Source organism: Phyllostomus hastatus, unplaced genomic scaffold, assembly GCF_019186645.2.
Source record: "Phyllostomus hastatus isolate PE091 unplaced genomic scaffold, TTU_PhHast_1.1 phas_contig_38, whole genome shotgun sequence".
Lineage (NCBI taxonomy): Eukaryota > Metazoa > Chordata > Mammalia > Chiroptera > Phyllostomidae > Phyllostomus > Phyllostomus hastatus.
Genome location: NW_025333869.1, coordinates 23,025,374 through 23,044,363, shown reverse-complemented (window position 1 = coordinate 23,044,363; position 18,990 = coordinate 23,025,374). Strand labels below are relative to the sequence as shown.

Genomic DNA, 18,990 nt, shown 5'->3' with positions numbered 1-18,990 from the left:
TTCCTTTGTAGGTAACTGTCTCCTTTTCTCCTGCTGCTTCTAAGATTCTCTCCTTCATTTTACTCTTGGCTAATGTAATTATGATGTGCCTTGGTGTGTTCCTCCTTGGGTCCATCTTTGGGACTCTGAGCTTCCTGGACTTCCTGGAAGTCTATTTCCTTTGCCAGATTGGGGAAGTTCTCCTTCATTATGTTTTCAAATAAGTTTTCCATTTCTTGCTCTTTCCATTTCTTCCTCTTCTTCTGGTACCCCTATGATTTGGATGTTGGAATGTTTAAAGATGTCCTGGAGGTTCCTAAGCCTCTCTTCATTTTTTGAATTTTTGTTTCTTCATTCTGTTCTGGTTGAATGTTTCTTCTCTCTGGTCCACACCATTGATTTGAGACCCATTTCCTTCTCTTTACCATTGGTTCCCTGTAAATTTTCCTTTATTTTACTTAGCATAGCCTTCATTGTTTCAACTAATTTGTAACCATATTCAACCAATTCTGTGAGCATCCTGATTACTGTTGTTTTGACCTGGGCATCTGATAGGTTGGCTACCTCTTAGTCACTTAGCTGTAGTTTTTCTGGAGCTTTGATCTGTTCTTTCATTTGGGCCATTTTTTGTTTGTTTGTTTGTTTGTCTTGGCGTGCCTGTTATGTAGTAAGGGGCGGAACCTTAAGTGTTCACCAGGGCAGGGCAACCCAGGTCCCTGCATTGTGACGCTATATGTTGGGGAAGGGTATGAGAGGGAACAATCGAGCTTGCTCCACTCTCTGCTGGTTTTTAGTCACTTTCCCCACTACCCACAATCAAATTGGGCTGTTCTGGCGCTGATTCCCAAGTGGGTGGGCTTGTGTATGTTCTAGGACCCTATTGGTCTCTCCAATGGACTCTTCTGTGAGGCTGTGAGTTTCTTCAGCAGCCACCTCAAGCCCTGTAGGTGTTTTCAATCAGAGTTTTGAGGCTTTATTTCCCCACACTGGAACCCTGGGTTGTGCTCCCCAGTTGTTCCTCCTGGTTTATCTGCACACGAATGTGGGTCCACCCAATCTGCAGTCTGCCACCTCGCCAGGTCCACCAGCTGCTGCCTTGCCCTCCAGCCTCAGCTTTGCCTGCCCCGGTTCTCCAGCTTCTGCCTTGCCACATGTCCTCTCCACCCAGCTGCCCATCTCCGCCCCTCGTACCGGTCTGGATTATTGTTTTTTCTTTAACTCCTTAGTTGTTGGACTTCCATACAGTTTGATTTTCTGTCAGTTCTGTTCATTTTTTGTTTTAAATTGTTGTTGCCCTTCTTTTGGTTGTTCGGGGAGGCACAGTGTGTCTACCTATGCCTCCATCTTTGCCGGAAGTCGGCTGAGTCTTTATAACCATTGTTTTAATAGCCCCATAATACTTAAATCGAAACATATGTCTTAATTTATGTAAATGTTCCTTATTTTTAAAATGTTTTAGCTTTTATAAACAATGTGATAGTGAATACTTTTGTGAATATTGTTATTATCACATTTGATATTATTGCTTATAGGGTATATTCTCATAAATGGAGCTCTTAGATAGATAATGGCATTTTTTATGTCTCTTAACACACAGTAACAAATAATTGTCTAAAGATATTTCAATTTATATTGCCAACAGCAAGGTGTAAAAGTATTACATTGTAGCATTTAGCATTATACATTTTTTGTTTTTAATTTGCTCTGTTAGTAGGGGAAAATGCGTTGATTATGAGTAAAGTTGTGTATTTTCATTTTTGGTTTCTAGTTTCAGAGTCATAATTCCTTCACATGTTTTTCCCAGTTCAGTAACACATTTTTTTCTGTATAGACATTTTAGTCTATCCAACTTGATTCATGTACTTCAAGTGCTTTTTTAGAGATGTAACAGTTTGTCAGTTAAAGACTCACATATCACACATATATATTCTCGATGGTGAATTTTTCTTTCTTCTTACTGTGCTCAATGATGCCTTCAAATTAATTACTCTGAAGAAGGATTAATACATTTGTTTATACTTGAAGTTGTTATCCAAGTATGTTATGGAAGCATATATAGGAGAAATAGCCAGGAATATTTTTTGAGTTAGAAACTTCAATGATAGATTTACTATAAACTATATGTTTTAAATATGTTTAAGTAATAGTTTAAAAGCCTGAGATGTAAATGAAAAAAGTTTTAAAAAAGTCAGAATTTATATTTGAATTGTGAATTGTTTTTTCCTCTGTAGGTTGGAAAAGAGACTGTTCAAACCACTGAGGATCAGATTTTGAAGAGAGATATGCCACCAGCATTTATTAAGTGAGTAATTAAAATATTCTTTTGTTGCCAAGCATAATAATCCTCTTGGGAAAGAAAAGTAACTGATCCAGGAGCAACTTTTATTTATTTTTTAAATATAAGGCTGTGTTTACAATAGAAATTTCAATTTTTCATTTTTTAACACTTAGTTTTCCTACTGTTGATTTTATTCATTGGTGTTAGGCATTTTTAACATCATTATTTATAATAAAACCAGGACTTTTGAGTTTTGTTTTCCAAATGGAAAGGATTCAGAAACATTCTGATCTTTTCATGCATGAATCTGAATTGTACATAAATACTCTTGCTTGGAGATAAGGGGATAACTTCTAAAAAATACTGTAATTCAGTAGCATTTTAAATTTAAGGTATATTTATATATCACCTAATTCTCCTACAAATAATTTTCAGACCTTTTGACCTATTTTGCATAGAAGTAGAGATTGTAAGTTTTAATTAAAAACTTCCCCGGGCCCTGCCCAGGTGAGTCAGTAGGTTGGAGCATGGTCTGGTCCTGTACACCAAAAGGTTTGATGCTGGGTGACAGCACATAATTAAGTGCAGATTTGATCCCCAGTTAGGGCCCATACAGGAGGCAACAAATTGAAGTTTCTGTCTCATATTGATGTTTCTTTCTGTCTCTCTCTCTCTCTCTCTCTCTCTCTCTCTCTCTCCCCTCCCTTCAAAATTGATAAAACATATCCCCAGTAAGGGTTTTAAAAAAATTCCCAGGTTATTGATTACATTGTCTTTGATTAATGGCTTTGTTCAATATGGTAGTAAAGTCCTAAGTAAAAGGCTGATGCATAACACAACTTTTTAAAACAGTACAAGTCAATAAGAATGAGATAAGTAGCCCAGGCCCGTGTGGCTGGAGTGTCATCCTGTACACAAAAGGATTGCTAGTTTGGTTCCCAGTCAGGGCACATGCCTGGGATGCAGGTTTGATTCCCCATTGGGACATGTGTTGCAGGGAACCAATAGATATTTCTCATATCATGTTTAAGGAAAAAAAAGGATGAGGTAAGTATTCAAAAAAAAGAAGGCAAAGACTTTGAACAGGTACTTCAAAAGAAAGGAAATCCAAATGGCCAATAAACCTATAAAAAGGTACTCTATCTCAACATTCATCAGAGAAATACAAATTATTCCATTATAAGCCACTAAATTAAGAAGTTCTGATAGTATTAGTTGTTGATAAGGATGGGGAGCAATTGGAGCTCTCATAAACTGCTCTTGGGAGTATAAATTGGTGCAGCCACTTTGAAAAAGAAGTTTGGCAATTACAAAGTAGAAGATAGGAAAGTCCACTCCCAGGTATGTTCCCTAGATAAACTTACGCCCATGCACACTAAGATCCATATACAAAGATATAGATATTGACATTGTTCTTGATGATCTCCACTGTCTATCTACACTAGTGTGGATAAAAACAATCATAGTTTGTTCATAAATTTGAATATTAATCAGTAATAAAGGAATTAGAATTTTTTACTTTAAAATGATTAATTTTATGTTAAGTGAATTCCACCTCAATTAAGAAAAAAAGAATAAATGAATCTCAAATAATTGAGGAATATAAATGAATTATTGATAGCTAATAGGTAGTTCAGTTCCATTTATTTATTTATTTTTTAATTGAATTTAAATTCTTTTAAAGTTTAAAAAAGTTTTAAAAAAGATTTTATTCGTTTTTATTTTTAGAGAGAAGGGAAAGGAGAAAGAGGGGTAGAGGAACATCAATGTGTGGTTGCGTCATGTGTGCCCCCTGCTGGGGGCCTGGCCTGCAATCCAGGCCTGTGCCTCCACTGGGAATTGAACCAGTGACCTTTCAGTTTGCAGGCAGCACTCAGTCCACTGAGCCATACCAGCCAGGGAGGTTCCATTTATTTAAAGTTCAGAGACATTGTAGAAATAAACTGTGTTATTAGGGATGTCTGTTTATTTGCTAAAATGATAAAGATGAATAAGGAAATAATAATCATAAAAGTCAGTGTAGTGGTATCTCTGGGAAGAAAGAAGAGAGTTATACACAGGGAGAAAAACACATGGGGTCTTATAAAGTGGTAATAGTGTTCTGTTTCTTCAGTTGAAGTGTTGAGTTGTTTTGACTTACAGTGTTGGGTGGTTGTTTTTTTATAGTTATTTATTATACATATGTTTTGTGCAGTTTTCTGAAAGTATGTTATATATTACACTTTTAAATAAAGTGAGAAGTGTTTATTTTTATCTTCCTTATGTTCTATTATTTTCACTGAACAGATGCAAATTTGTGCCCATATTGATGTCTTATTCCTAAATAACTTGAGTGGGTGTTTCTACAGAACTGTGTTTCTGTTAATTCCGCAAAATGTTCATGTGTCGGGAAAGTAAGGTACCAGAAGCATCTGTTACTTGTAGAGCCTGTTTTGTGGGAGTATTATTTTTGACTTGTTTTCATGGAACTTGGTGACCTCCAAGGTTTCTTCTAGCTCTAACCAAGGTGAGCCTACTTTATGTGCTATTCCATAATTATGGTAATATTAAGAGGAATCCTTTGCTGTCAGTAGACATATTTTAATTAAACTTGCATTTACCTTACATAAACTGAGAGCTCCAGCTTGCACCTGTGTTTGTCCCTCATCCCGTGGAACATACAGAGCATGGTGAGGTAGCGTACAGGGCGTTTGAATGTCACGTGGGTAGTTGGACTAGATGACCCTACAGAAAGTTCTTTCAGCCTTGACATTCAAGTCTATGAATACCATTTGATTAGTATTAATAAATGAATTTCTTCAGTAAACTCATTTCTGTTCACTTCCAGGGATATACCAATGAAATATGCAGTGTGTTCTCATAGGCTTCCTTGGGAACTTAGAAAAATTAAGGAGTCTGGCCTAGTTGTGAAACATCTTCTAAAAAGTAGGTAACTTTAAAACAAAACAAAACTTACTTGATCACCCGTGGTGGTAACCAGGACAGCAACCCCTTACTCGGGTAATTGATAATTTAAAGAAAAGAATTAAGCATTTATCCTGCCTTTCTAAGGGTTCCTCAGAAAATTAAAAGTAGAACTACCCATATGATCCAGCAATTCTATTTTTGGGTATTTATCCAAAAGAAATGAAATCACTATCTCAAAAAGATATCTCACCTATGTGTCATTATAGCATTATTTACAGTAGCCAAAACATGGACAAAACCTAAGTGGTCCATCAATGAATGAAAGGATAAAGAATGTGTGTGTATGTGTGTGTGTGTGTGTGTGTGTGTGTGTGTGTGTGTGTGTGTAATGGAGTATTATTCAGCCATAAAAATGAAGGAAATCCTGCTATTTGCAACAACATGGATGGACCTGGAGAACATTATATTAAGCGAAATCAGTCAGAGAAAGACACGTAGTATATGATCTCACTTATTGTGGAATCTTAAAAAAACAGCCTAAACTCATAGATCAAGAAAACAGATTGGTAGTTGCCAGAGGTGTGGAGTTTAGGGGTGGGTGAAATCCGTGAAGGTAATGAAAAGGTACAGACTTCCAGTTTTAAGATAAGTCCTGGGGATGTAGTGTATATCATGGTGACTATAGTTAACAGTATTCTGGATTTGAAAGTTGCTAAAGGATCTTAAAAGTTCCCATCACATTCACACAAAAAATTGTAACTGTCCTGTTTTTTCTGTATAGACTTTATTTCACTGTAGCGTAAGAGCCCTAGTTGATGAGGGGAATTCTAGCCAACAAATGTAGGAAAAATGACAGAATTAGAAAGTCATCACTATACAACTTTTATGGGGAATCATTTATTTTTAAGGATCATTAATGGATGAAAGTGGCTTTAACTTTTATCGTACCATGGGGAACACCAGGGTTTCCTTGGAGAGTTGGGGAAATATTGTGTTATGATAACTGAAAAATTTCCTGAGCAGTGTTTTAAAAGCATGTGACTTAATATGCTGTACTATGAAATGTTACCTAAAAAATAGCCTGGAGTACAAAAACAATATGGCTGTGGTTGCCAGACAGATTTGGGGGCATATAAATATTCTGCTACTTAAAACATGATGGTTGTCAATGGTTTTTCTTAGAATGTAAAATGAAGCAGAAAATAACTTCATTAGATACCCTGACTGGGAGGGGGATGGGACAAAGAGGGGAAACAGATGGGAGCAATTAATGACATCCTTGGAACTGTTGAGTAGGACATTCTTTTGGGCTGTTTGGTTGATGTTTGGCAGTTTCTAGGGTATGATAGACTGAAGCTGCCTCTGTCATCCAGTTTCACAAGGATTTCTAAATAGTGTATGTTTTGGCAACACTAAAGAATAAAATAAGTTTTAAACATTTATTTTTAGATCATTTTCTACTAGAATGTTAGAATGTCTGGGCTAGAGAAAACAGAACTTGTAGTCTATAGATAAATTTATACTTACGCAATCTGATTTATATATATAAATGTATTTAGATATATTGAGATATTTTTTAGAGAAGGATATGACATTTGTAGAACTTTTGACATTTTCAAGATTTGGGTGGCTCAGAATCAAATCATTGTGTGACTGGCAATGAAGGGCATGTCAGAGTGTTGGAGAATGGTTTAATATCAGTTAAAGATTATATAGTTGAGTTGTAACTGTTGACGAAGGACTTCCAGTGCTTGAGCAATATAGAGCAAGATTTGCATTGTCACAGGATGGTTTTTTCCTCGGGGGAGCAGATGTTATCTGATCCCTGACTACACTGGCAGATAGAGTTTATGATTTACTAATTTTACCCAAGATTGCATTAATAGCCACACTGTTGCACAAAAGGTGTAGGGTTGCATGGCAATTGCAATAAAAACTGCCTCAGTCTTCAGACTTCAGGAGTACTATACTATTAAAAAATTGGTTAAACTCACCCTATAAGATATGATTTGTTTCTTTAGAGACTGTCAATAAGAGATTCAGCTGCTATTCTCCATATTTGCCTTTGCATCATTGTCATTCATCATCATTAGGCAACAGCAGTAATATTTCTTTGCAGTTGATTGATTAATGGGCTAGACATACTAACTGGCTAATAAATATTTAACGATTGCTTTCCATGTGTTTAGCATGCTAAGTACTACATGGAATAGGAGTCTTACCAGCGTATTTATTATGAATGGTCACTGGTTAGACATTACATGTCATATATCAATAGTAATAAAGTATCAAAGCTTATGAATGCTCTACTTTTTCTAAACAAGTATATTGAGCATATTCAATCAAGGTCACTTGTATAATAACATCCCTTTCATTTTTGATCTCTAGGTTTTTTTTCTTTTAAATTTCACTGAGGTAAAATATACTCACTAGCTTTTATTCTTTCTTTATTTTTTAAAAAATATTTTATTTATTTATTTTTAGAGAGAAGAAAGGGAGGGAGAAGGAGAGGGAGAGGAACATTGATGTGGGAGAGAAAAATGGGTTGGTTGCCTATTGCACACCCCCAACAGGGGACCTGGCCCACAACCCAGGCATGTGCCCTGACTGGGAATTGAACCAGCGACTTCTCCATTTTCTAGGTGACATCCACCCCCCTGAGCTACATCAGTCAGGGCTTATTATACTTTCTCTAGTAGGAGAGAGTTTAGTGGAATTGTAGCTATCATGGCTGAAAATTGTGCATACTCCCAGGTACATCCATGGGGGTGTGTCATATACTTATGTGAGTTTTATTTTTCTGTGTACAGTATCGTGGAGGAACAAAGGTGGAAAACTGCTGCTGTAGAGAGATCGTTAAAAAATACTTTAAGAAGTTTTAAATTGAAGAGCTGTAATAAAGACTAACTTTATATTAGGAATTTGGAGAAAGAGTGCTATTATTGTAGGTAGGACTAGTAGAAAGAGGTTTCATGTAGGAAGTAGGACTTGGAATGATAGATGTAAGGAAAAGGAAAATGCTTTGGGTGGGCACAGTTGTGGGGAGAAAGAAAAATGTGCCTCGTGGAATGAATGGCATGAGCCAGTCCCTGGGGGCCTGTGAGGAGAGGAGCAGTCACATTGGGAGTGGTTGGCACTAAGCTTAAATAGGTAGGTTGGGCCAGGTGATGAAAGCCCTTGAGAGCCAGGTAGAGGAATTTGGAATTGGGCAGCAGAGAAGCTGTGCAGTTCTAGAGCAGCAGAATAATAAAGTGAATGTGGTTTTTCAGGAAGATTCACAGCCAAATATGGGATGAAACATGTGCTAGTGAAGAAGAGTGAGCTGTGTGTCATACCATCCAGATTCATTTTCTGTGCATGTGGATTTGTGTCCAGTTGATTCCTTGTAGGTAAAAAATGTTTACGGCAAACTGTTTGCCTTGGAAAAATTGCTGTGCAGTATACAGTGGGCTTTTACTTTTATTTCTGCAGTGGAGCAGAAATAGATAAAGAAAGCAGTTCTTGGACCTATCCAAGGGTGTTCAGTATCTGAACATATGAAAAGGAGTTGCTTGTGAGGTAGTTTTGTGGCATGAACTCTTCAAAAAGGGCATAATACTCTTTGTCCCATGTCAGGCAAATGACAGTTTCCTTTAGAACTGTAAAGTGCTGCCACTTTCTGTCTCAGTGCTGCTCTTCTGAACAGGCTGGCTGAAGTCATCAAAACTTGGACTGCTTCACCACTTGGACTGTTTCTAAAACATACTGTAATGTCTAGGCCTATTGAATAAAAGGATGTTCTTAAAATACTCTGAAAGTGTGTATGTACTATTGGCAATCTACATGATAGCTATTAATCATATATTGTAGGGAATTGTTTTGTTTTAACCCTTAAGCTTTATTAGTCAAGCATAATTACAGTATGTATTTGTGTGATTTTACCTTGATTGATATTCACGTACAAAGAAGAGGGTTGAAAAGGATTAAAACATGTTTACATTGAGTTTAGATCTCTTTTGGCTTAAAGTAGTAGTGTTGTGTTTTTAGATTATCAATCTTCACATTTAGCTTTTTCTTTGCTTATGATCTTTAACGTTCCAGATAATTTGTGATGAAATTTGTAAATATTTTTAGACATTCTTTTGTGAAAGTGCCCAGAATATCATTTTTTAGAATTAATTCTTGGATCGTACCATTCAGTGCACTTTGCTTGTCTGGGGCCAATGTGTGAATCTAATGTTTCGGGGGTTTTTTTACATGAGTTTTTTGTGGTCCTTTCTATTGGCTATCTTAAGAGATTTTTTTTTCACTTCTCCCCTGAGGACATTTTTTCATTGCTTTTAGAGAGAGGAGAGCGGGGAAAGAGAGAGCAATGTGAGGAACATCAATTGGCTGCCTCTTTGTAGGCTCCCTGACCATGGATGGAACCGCAGCCTAGGTACATGCCCCCACCAGGAATTGAAACTGCAGCCTTTTGGTGTATGGGATGACACTCCAACCAACTGAGCCACACTGGTCAGGGCAAGAGACTTTTGTCTCTTCACATAGATAGCCAAATTTCTGTGAGATAAACATTTACATCTGCTAGCTGACTTGCTGCATTTGTGATCTAGAGTAAGCACTCAAAACTTTACATAGTTTACCTTTGAACTTGTCACCTTAAACATATTTGGGTACAACTGGTTTTCCACAGGTTTTCTCACACGAAGATGATTTATTACATTTTGAGTCTTCTCAATGATGAACTCTGGGTCATTTTAATAACTTGCAGAACAACTTGGCAGAAATTTAATCCTTAGTTTACTTTATGTACCCTTCATGATAAAGAAATAAACAAAACTTTAAACATGTAATAATTTAGTTCCTGTGTTTACGGAGTAATCAAAATCATTTTAAAAAAGAACTCAAGAGGAACTCACATTGAGTATCTATTATTGGGCCAGGTATTTATATGTTTTCATTTTTGCATGTAATTCTAAGAACACCAACCTCAAGGTATTATGTTATTGTTACATGTTACATTTTACATATAAGAAAACTGAGATTTGACCAGCTTTAATTCACTCAAAGTTGCTCAGCTAGTAAGTGTCAGGACATGTTTCTTACTGGTGGTCTCCTGGCTTCCAAGTCAATGTTCTTTCCACAGTCTGACCTTTCAAGAAGTCATGTAGTCTAACCCTTTCTCTCTAGGCAGTACTGACTTTATATTGCTCCTAGAGGATAACAGTTTACACTTCTAAGTATTTCCAAATATACTTAGATATACTTAGATACACAGATATACTTTGTGATGTACTGCAGTATCTTGTGACTCTTATGCTGTAAGGAAGTTAAAATCATAACATTTTAAAGTTAAAAGAGATTACAGAGATTATTTAACCCAACTGCTGTATTTTTTAAAAAAGATTTTATTTATTTTTAGAGAGAGGGGAAGGGAGGGAGAAGGATAGGGAGAAAAACATCAATGTTTGAGAGATGCGTAGATTGGTTGCCTCTCACATGCCTCCAGCTGAGGACCCAGCCCACAACTCAGGCATGTGCCCTGACTGGGACTTGAAGGAGCAACCTTTAGGTTTGCAGGCTGGCACTCGGTCCACTGAGCCACACCAGCCGGGCCTGTATTTTATAGATGAATTGAGGTCATTGGCTGTCCCAACTCTACCCTGCAAAAATGAAGAGACACTATAAAATTAGACCACAAGTATTTCTTTATTATCTTGACGTAGGTCCAGTCTGAAATTAAGACGTTCTCAAGGTTTAAAATATTTTCCACATTTCTTGAAAATGTTGTTCTTTTCTTAGTAGAAGCAGAAACCAAACAAACATAAAAATAGCTCCATTTCTTGAATGCCTTTATGAACTGGGTATTTTGCATTGTGTTATTTATCTACCTTATCTTGGAGATAAGGAAGCTAAAACTCATAGAAGCTCAGTAACTTGTTGAAAGTTACTCAGTACATAAATGGCAGATGTAGGGTTCAAACCCTGAAACTATTGCTCCCAGGCCAGTGCTCATTCCAATTGTTAAGACTCTTTGTCACCCTTCAATATAAGATTTTTTTAATGTCATAGTTATTGTGAGGCTTAAATGAGTGAGATAATATATGTGAAAGTATCTGGGAGAAAAAGACATTTTGTGATAATTAGCTTCTTTCCTTAGCTTTTTTCCTTAATAATTTTCTTTAAATAAACTCAGGTACCTTTTAAAGCTTTTTTCACATAAAAATTTACCTTAATTTATTGTCTTCTATGGTAAGACCTCTTTTTTTTTAAAGAGCCATACTTCTTATTTTTATTTACTGCTTTTTCTGTACATATCAAGAAGGCCATGTGATTTTTATCCATCTTACTCTGTAAGATAGTCTCTGGTCTACTACATGAATACAGATTTTTCTGATCTTTGAATTTCTAGGATAAACCCTACTTGGTTATGATTTGAAAAAGAAAGTACAGTGCTGAATTCAGTTTGCTAATGTTTTAAAGGGTTTTGTTTCTTTGTTCATGAGGGATCTTAATCTATAATTTTTTTTTTGTTCTCTTACCCAGTTTTGATATCAAGGTTATTTTGACCTCATAAAATAAGATCTTTCTCTAGTGTTTGAAACAGTTTATATAAGGTAAAGATTATTTGTTCTTCAAAGGTTGACAAAACTTGTATCTACAACTCTCTAGGTCTGGTGACTTTTGGAGGAAGGAATTTTATTACACATTATCATCTAATAAAGATCTGAAGTGAATTTTGAGTCAACTTTGATAATTTGATACTTTTCTAGAAAGTTATCCATTTCATCTGTCCTTCTTTGTTCAGTATTATTTATTTCTACCTTTTTTCTTCTTATCACACTTTTGGAGATATGTTTTACTAGTTTTTTCCCAAAGATCTATTTCATTAAATCTTTCTCTCATATTTATTATTTTTTTATTGCTTGATATTTCAATACTTCAAGTTTATGTTTAGTCTTTCTTGTTTCTAAATAAATATCTTTTAGGCTCTTAATTTTGCTCTAAGTCCTACTATAAGTTTGGAAATAGCTATAGGTAATTTAATAGTTTTTCAACCTTAAATATTTCGTGATTTCGGTTGTAAATTTCTTTCACCATATGCATTATTTAGGATGTATTAAACATTTTAAAATTCTTTTTTTACTATCTTTTTATTGTTATATTTCTAATTTAACTGCCTTGTGCTCAAAAGACAATGGTTGGTATAATATCAGTTCTTGGAATTTATTTTGCCACATAATAAGTGGTCCATTTGGTAAGTGTAATATGCATGCTTGAAAAGAAAGTATATTCTCCCTTGTTTTTAGGTATAAAGTTCTTTTTATATCAATTAGGTCAACATGTAAGTATTACTTTTATAGTCTTACCATTTTGTCTATTTGAACTTTCAGTTTATGTTGAAGTATGTCAAAATCTCCTATAATAACTGTAGATTTGTGAATTTTCCATGTAATTGTCAGTTTTAAACATATTTCAAAACATATTATTTCATGGCTACAAGTTTTGATTTTCCTGGGTCTTAAGTTCTGTTAATTACTTTGTTGTTTATTCTTTTTTAGAATGACTCTTGATTGATGTTAGCCTATTTGAATCCTCAGATTTTTTTTTAAACCACATCTAGTTTTTGGCAGTTTTCTTCATAAGTAAAAATGTTCTCTTATTGTGTTTATTCCACTTCATTTTGTGTTTACGTATTTACACCTCTAACTTGTTCATTATCTTCTACTGTAGAACAGTGATTGTCAAGTTTTTCAGCATAAGTACCTTCAAATAATAATAGTGAGTCTTTATTATTACTAGATTAAGAAAACATAAGAACAAAAGATGCAATGGATTTTTAATGTTTTAAAATACACTTATTAAGCATAACAGAGGTAACATACATTTGAAAACTACTAGTGTCTATAAGACACACTTGCTTATACATTCATCTGTTTCTGCTATAACCCTGGCATGAGATGAAGGAAGGGCTGTAGTTGCTAATGGACAGGTGGGTAGCAGGTTCTTGACTGAACCTTGCAGGCTCAGAATGTCCTCTTCCTTCACAGATGCTGGATTAGAACAGGAGGTGAAGGAAGTGGGGAGAAAGAGTAGGACCCAGGCACTCAGGTTTTAAAGGATTAAATGGTTGTGACTCATACTCTACCTTTCAAATAAGCTGCCTACCAAGACCTGAGGAACTTGTAGCTTTGGGCAGCAGTGACACTTTGACCTCTCTCACTCCCATCATTCTACTTCTCCTTTTGTTGTCTCTCGGGTCTGGCAGAACTTGTTTTGTCTAAAGGTGAAGTCAAAACTGGCTGTGTAATCTCCTAATATCATCTGAAATAAAAGGATTTAGTGAGCCTGTGTTTGTGTGTGTTTTAGCTTTGTTACCTCAAAAGTAGGTGTCCTAGCAAAAAGACTTTTGCATTGCCCTTACAGGGTTTTTAGTGTTTTCTATGTGACTCATTGTGGTTTTCAATTATAGTTTTGGGTGTGCACGTGTGGTATCCTATGCCATCACTGAGTTAGGACAGGGTAAGAAATTATTTATGGATGAGACCTTTAGGATCTTTAAATCTAGGAGCATGGGGTTGGAACAACATGTTTTAGTGTTATCACAGTGTGCACACAGAGCTGGTGCTTTGTACTCGCTACCTGAGCTAGATTAAAGCGGGTCATTGTACTCTGTGTTCCTGACTGCCTTCTAAAAACTGTAACTACTTATGGCCTTCACTCAGGTTTCTAGATGACTAATGGCTGAGGATCCTTGACCTTTCTCAAAATGGCAATGCCAGGAGCAGAACATGTTGACTAGTACTGGGATGCCACAGGATGAATTTACTTGTGCTATTTCAAAGTAAAATTTGGGTCAAATGGCAAGTATATTAAAAAACACCCACTTTATTTTTACATATCTCCCTAGTCTTTTGAAATGCTCACGTGTATTATTTTTATTATTTTTTAATCACTTGTATAAACATGATAAGACCTGAGGATGGAACAAGTGATCATAGAGGCAGTACTTCCTATGAGGGAAACTAGAAAGGCTGACCTGTCAGTTGCTGGTGCTAGAAATTTCATTGGAGCTCAGTCTTATGGTTAACAATTTAAATACTTAAATAATTAGTGACGGGAGAATTTTTGAAGCTTCAGGAGTCATTTTCACTTATCAGACCTTTGGCTGAGGGAAGACTCTAACTATGGGAAAGCAGAGACCGTTTGAGGGCCTGCGCCTTCCCCCCATCCCCTGGCCTCTCACTCAGGCCTTATACTTATGAAGGGACCAGACTTTAATGTTATCTTCAAATGATACCATATATGTAGCCATAGAGAAAAAGAGAGGGTCTTAAAGGAAGATGTTTGTCATACAATTAAAATGATTAAATGTAAACCCTTAAGTACACCACCATATTTATGATCCTGTTTTGGCACTTCTTAAATATGATGGGCTTCGTAAACATGTACTGTATTTTTAGGACTATAAGATGCACCGGACCATAAGACATACCCAGGCTTTAGAGGAGGAAAAGAGGAAAAAAAATTTTGAAGCAAAAAATGTGGTAAAATATTTAATAACCTCTGACCTCGCTCCACCTCCACCCCCTGCCCTCCCACCCAGCTAGCCAGGCAAGCTACATTTGGACTATAAGATGCACCCCCATATCCCCCCATATTTGGGGGGAAAGTTGCATTTTATAGTCTGAAAAATACGGTAAGTGGTCTGGGCTTTTCTTGATGTCTGAGAGACCCTGCGCAGATGGGAAGGGAGGGAAAGTCTCAATAAGGGTTATGCAGAAAGCAGAATTAGCCCTGATAGTTAATTTTGCCTGCCTGGGCCCGTGGGGTTAGAAATGGAGGTGTGGGTTCATTGGCCACAGCAGGGAAAGCCTCACCTTCCAGCTGATGTGTTCTTTCTTCTTCTACCTCTTTACTTCTAGTCTCCCAGGTGTTGTCTGTGCTTTGTGTGACAGGATATGCTTGTGACCTAACCAAGTTTCTTGAAAGAACAGGTCCCAAGATGTAAATACCTGCTGCTTTGAGTGTGCTCCAGGGTAACCTGATGTCTGTGAAATCAGATTTTCAGGTGTTCTATTCCATGGCACTGTAGTCTTTAGCAAAAGAGAATGCATTGTGTGTGTGTGTGTGTGTGTGTGTGTGTGTGTGTGTGTGTGTGTGTGACAGTATTGATAACCTAAATGACTATACTGTCTAAGGTCAGGTTTTATTAAAACAGTGAATTTGATATAGGATAATTGCTCCCACTGCCAACATGTTTTTGGGGGTGGACTGAAAGTTTAACTTCTTGGCTGTTTTAGAAAGCTTTTCCGTTTTAAATTATGGAGCAGGGCTATATCTAAATAAGCCAATGAGACTGTCTCCTTCATGTTGTTTTGTCCAAAGCTTTCTACTTTCCTTGGCAAAATCACTGAGCTGGGATATGATGATTGATTTTTATGGAAGCAGACTGAGATTACTTGGCTTCAGGGTGAGTGAGTTACCTGTACTTTGCCATAGTAGACTGCCCTCCCTAGTTAAGCCAGGACTATTACTAATGCAAATACCATTTTTTACAGAAAGAACTCCTGTGGTGGTGGGGAGAAGGAGGGAGGAAGAGAGAGAGAAAAAAGAGAGAGAGAGAGAGAGAATATTATTCCATTGGAAAAATAACTTGAAGAGATGCTGTGGGAGAGAATCATCTTTACAACTAGGTCTAAGCTTCTGAGAGCAGGAGCAGCATTGTCTTTACTTCCCAGAACTTTCATAGTCTTTCAGTTAAAAATGACTACTCCCACTTTTATGTTCCTCCTGCACATGCTGGATATACTTCTAAATTTTAATCTACTTCTAAATTTTAATCTGTATTTGTTTACATGTGTGTCTCCTCTTACCAGGGCAGTAACCCCCTTAAAGGTAGGGGTTTAAAAAAACTATTCTTAGGACTCATATAGCATGTAGTAGGTACTCAATATATTAGATGAGCAAATATATCTAAGGATTAAATTCACTTCTGGATGCAGTCTAGAAGAATGTTTTAAAATGACTTGTGGCAATCAATCTTTATTATCTCTGGATTTATTTTCCCCTTATTTTCCTTCAATAAAAAATTCAGCATAAGCTTAAGTTTATTGATTAGTGATCATTGAAGTCACATGGAACTGAATTTAGAACCTTTATATCTCTTGAGTTGTAACAAGTTACATCATGTGGTAATTCTGGGAAGAATGAATTAGTGGATTATGAGGGAACATATTTTGGGTCCCCTGAGGCTGTTATTGGTCCATTGATCTAAACCATAAGAATTTTCTATTAATTTAGGTGAAGACTAAAAGGCAGAGGGAAGCCTTAACCTGTGCTAAATTGATTGATTTAAAGTACCAATATCATTAGTATTATTATTTTAGTATAGTCAAGATATATTATTACTTAGGAAATAGATCTTAGCCATACTGTCATTCTCTAAAATGCTTTTTTAAAGAATTCAGATTTTTATTAAACAGTAGGTCACTTTAAGAAGCAAAGCAGCTTGAATGTTTAAATAAAGTCTCATTTTCCACAGACAACACAGAGCCCTTCCTATTTCTGACTATTGGTTAGTCATGGTAGGATTTGTTTGGCTTTTATGAATGCCATTACATTTTAATGTATAGATCAGATTCTTAACTGTAGAAAAAAATGGATGCAGTGTCAGTTTTGGCCCTATCATTTTAGTCCACATGGGATCCATTAGTGGAGAATCAAATTGATTCCTGCAAAGCTTTTCCATTTCATCTATTTTTTTTTTGTTTTCTTTCTCCATGATGACTATTTATTTTTTGTGTTTCTAAATTTGAAACACTTATGCATTAACTGGATCCTTGCAAATAGGTGCAGTGAAACAGTTGCATTCTATGATGCCTATGATGGTTTTGTTTGCCATAATGTCGTCAAGGTTCATGTTACCCAGAAATATAAAAAGTCACAAGTTTGTGACTTTTTAAAGTTAATTATTTTGGTGGGCCAGGTAATTTCATAATTGTCTGTACTGAGAACTTATTCATTCATACAAATATTTATTGACCATTTATTATGTGTCAAGCATTCTAGTCTGAGTTAATGAATAAGATAGACAAGGTCCTTGGCCCTGCTGAAGTTCTGGTCTTGTGGGAGATAGAGAAGATTAAACTGAGAGGATGTGATATGTCTCATGAGAACACATTGGAGAGGTACTCATAGATTTGGGATAGTTTCCTCAAGTAAGGGGCATTTAAAAGGGAAGTCTAAGCCCTGGCTGGAGTAGCTCAGTGGATTCAGCGCAGGCTGCGAACCAAAGTGTTGCAGGTTCGATTCTCAGTCAGGGTACATGCCTGGGTTGCAGGCCATGACCCCCAGCAACCGCACATTGATGTTTTTTTTTCTCTCTCTATCTCCCTCCCTTCCCTCTCTAAAAATAAATAAATAATTTTTTTTTTTTTTTAAAGTGAAGTCTAAGATCAATTAGGGGTTAGTCAAGTAAAAGAGGGTTAGAGAGAAAGATGTTTCAATTAGAGTAAATGGTTGTAAAAAACCTTGAAGCAACAGGTAAATGCTCTATAACAAGTGGTATTTAATGAGTGATTGGTTATTTCTAAAGAGCTTCTGAAATACTTCTCTTGAATATTTTCACGTTTTCATTTAAACATTTTAAAATCATGAGTTGCAAAGCATATATTTTCTGCCATATTGTACATTGTATACATGTCTTAAATGTTTTCATGTAAATTTAACTTATTTAATTTATGGGAATTATCTGTCATAATCATTGGCAAATCCAGTCCTCATTGTCTAACTGGACTGCCAGACCAAATTTAGTTTTTTTAAAATTTATTTTTTAAAAAGTTTATGCTTCAGCTCTGGCTGGTATGGCTCAGTGGATTAAGCACTGGCCTACGAAGCAAAGGGTCGCCAGTTCAATTCCCAGTGTAGGGCACATGCCTGGGTTGCAGGCCAGGGCCCCCGTGGGGAGCACGTAAAAGGCTACCACACATGGATGTTTCTCTCCCTCTCTTTCTCCCTCCCTTCCCCTCTCTAAATATAAATAAATAAAATATTTTAAAAAATCAAAATAAAAAAGTTAATTATCTCTTAAAGATATTTAGGTAGTATGGGAAAAATATATTTCTGTTTACCCACATAATTATTATTTTGTGCTTTTCATTTTTCCTCTGTAATTCTAAATTTCTACCTGGTATAATTTTCCTTCTTCCTGAAGGAAATTATTCTTTTAATATGTCTTACAGTTCAAGTAGTCTGGTGATAAATTCTTTTAGCTTTTATATATCTGACAAGTCTTTATTTTACCTTAAACTTTGAAATATATTTTCTTTGGGTATATATTTTTAGGTTGACATATTTTTTTTTCCTTTAAATACTTTGCTCCACCATCTTCTGGCTTGCATTATTTCCAAAGAGAAGTCTGTTGATACTCTTTTCTTTATTACTTAATGCAGTGATTTTCAACCTTTTCATCTCAGGGCACACATGAACTAATTACTAAAATTCTGTGGCACACTAAAAAAATATTTATTGCCAATCTGACAGAAAAAGAGGTATCATTTTGATTCATTCATACCCGATGGCTATTGTTTTGTTGGCTATTGTCATTTTTAAAATTTGACAGACTAAGGGAAAACAGGCCAGGGCCCCTGACTGAATAGTCAGGTACTGCATATTTAAAAAATTTGTGATGCACCAGTTGAAAATCACCAACTTAATGGATACAGAGTGTTTTTCTGAGGTGATGAAAAAGTTTTGACAAAAGAGAGGGGTGGTGGTTGCTCAACATTTTGAATGCACTAAATGCCACTCAATTAAATCCTTTAAAAAATGACTAATTATGTGTT

The 18,990-nt window shown here is 36.0% G+C and overlaps 1 protein-coding gene across 6 annotated transcripts in view; it reads left to right on the top strand.

Annotated features, from left to right (window-relative positions):
* VCL (vinculin) overlaps window positions 1-18,990 on the top strand; it is a 96,153-nt gene that overhangs the window by 33,599 nt on the left and 43,564 nt on the right. For all 6 annotated transcript variants that reach the window (XM_045842222.1, XM_045842221.1, XM_045842224.1 and 3 more), the window contains exon 2: window positions 2,211-2,281. In XM_045842222.1, the coding sequence (XP_045698178.1) occupies window positions 2,211-2,281 (71 nt within the window). The remainder of the gene's footprint in view (window positions 1-2,210; window positions 2,282-18,990) is intronic.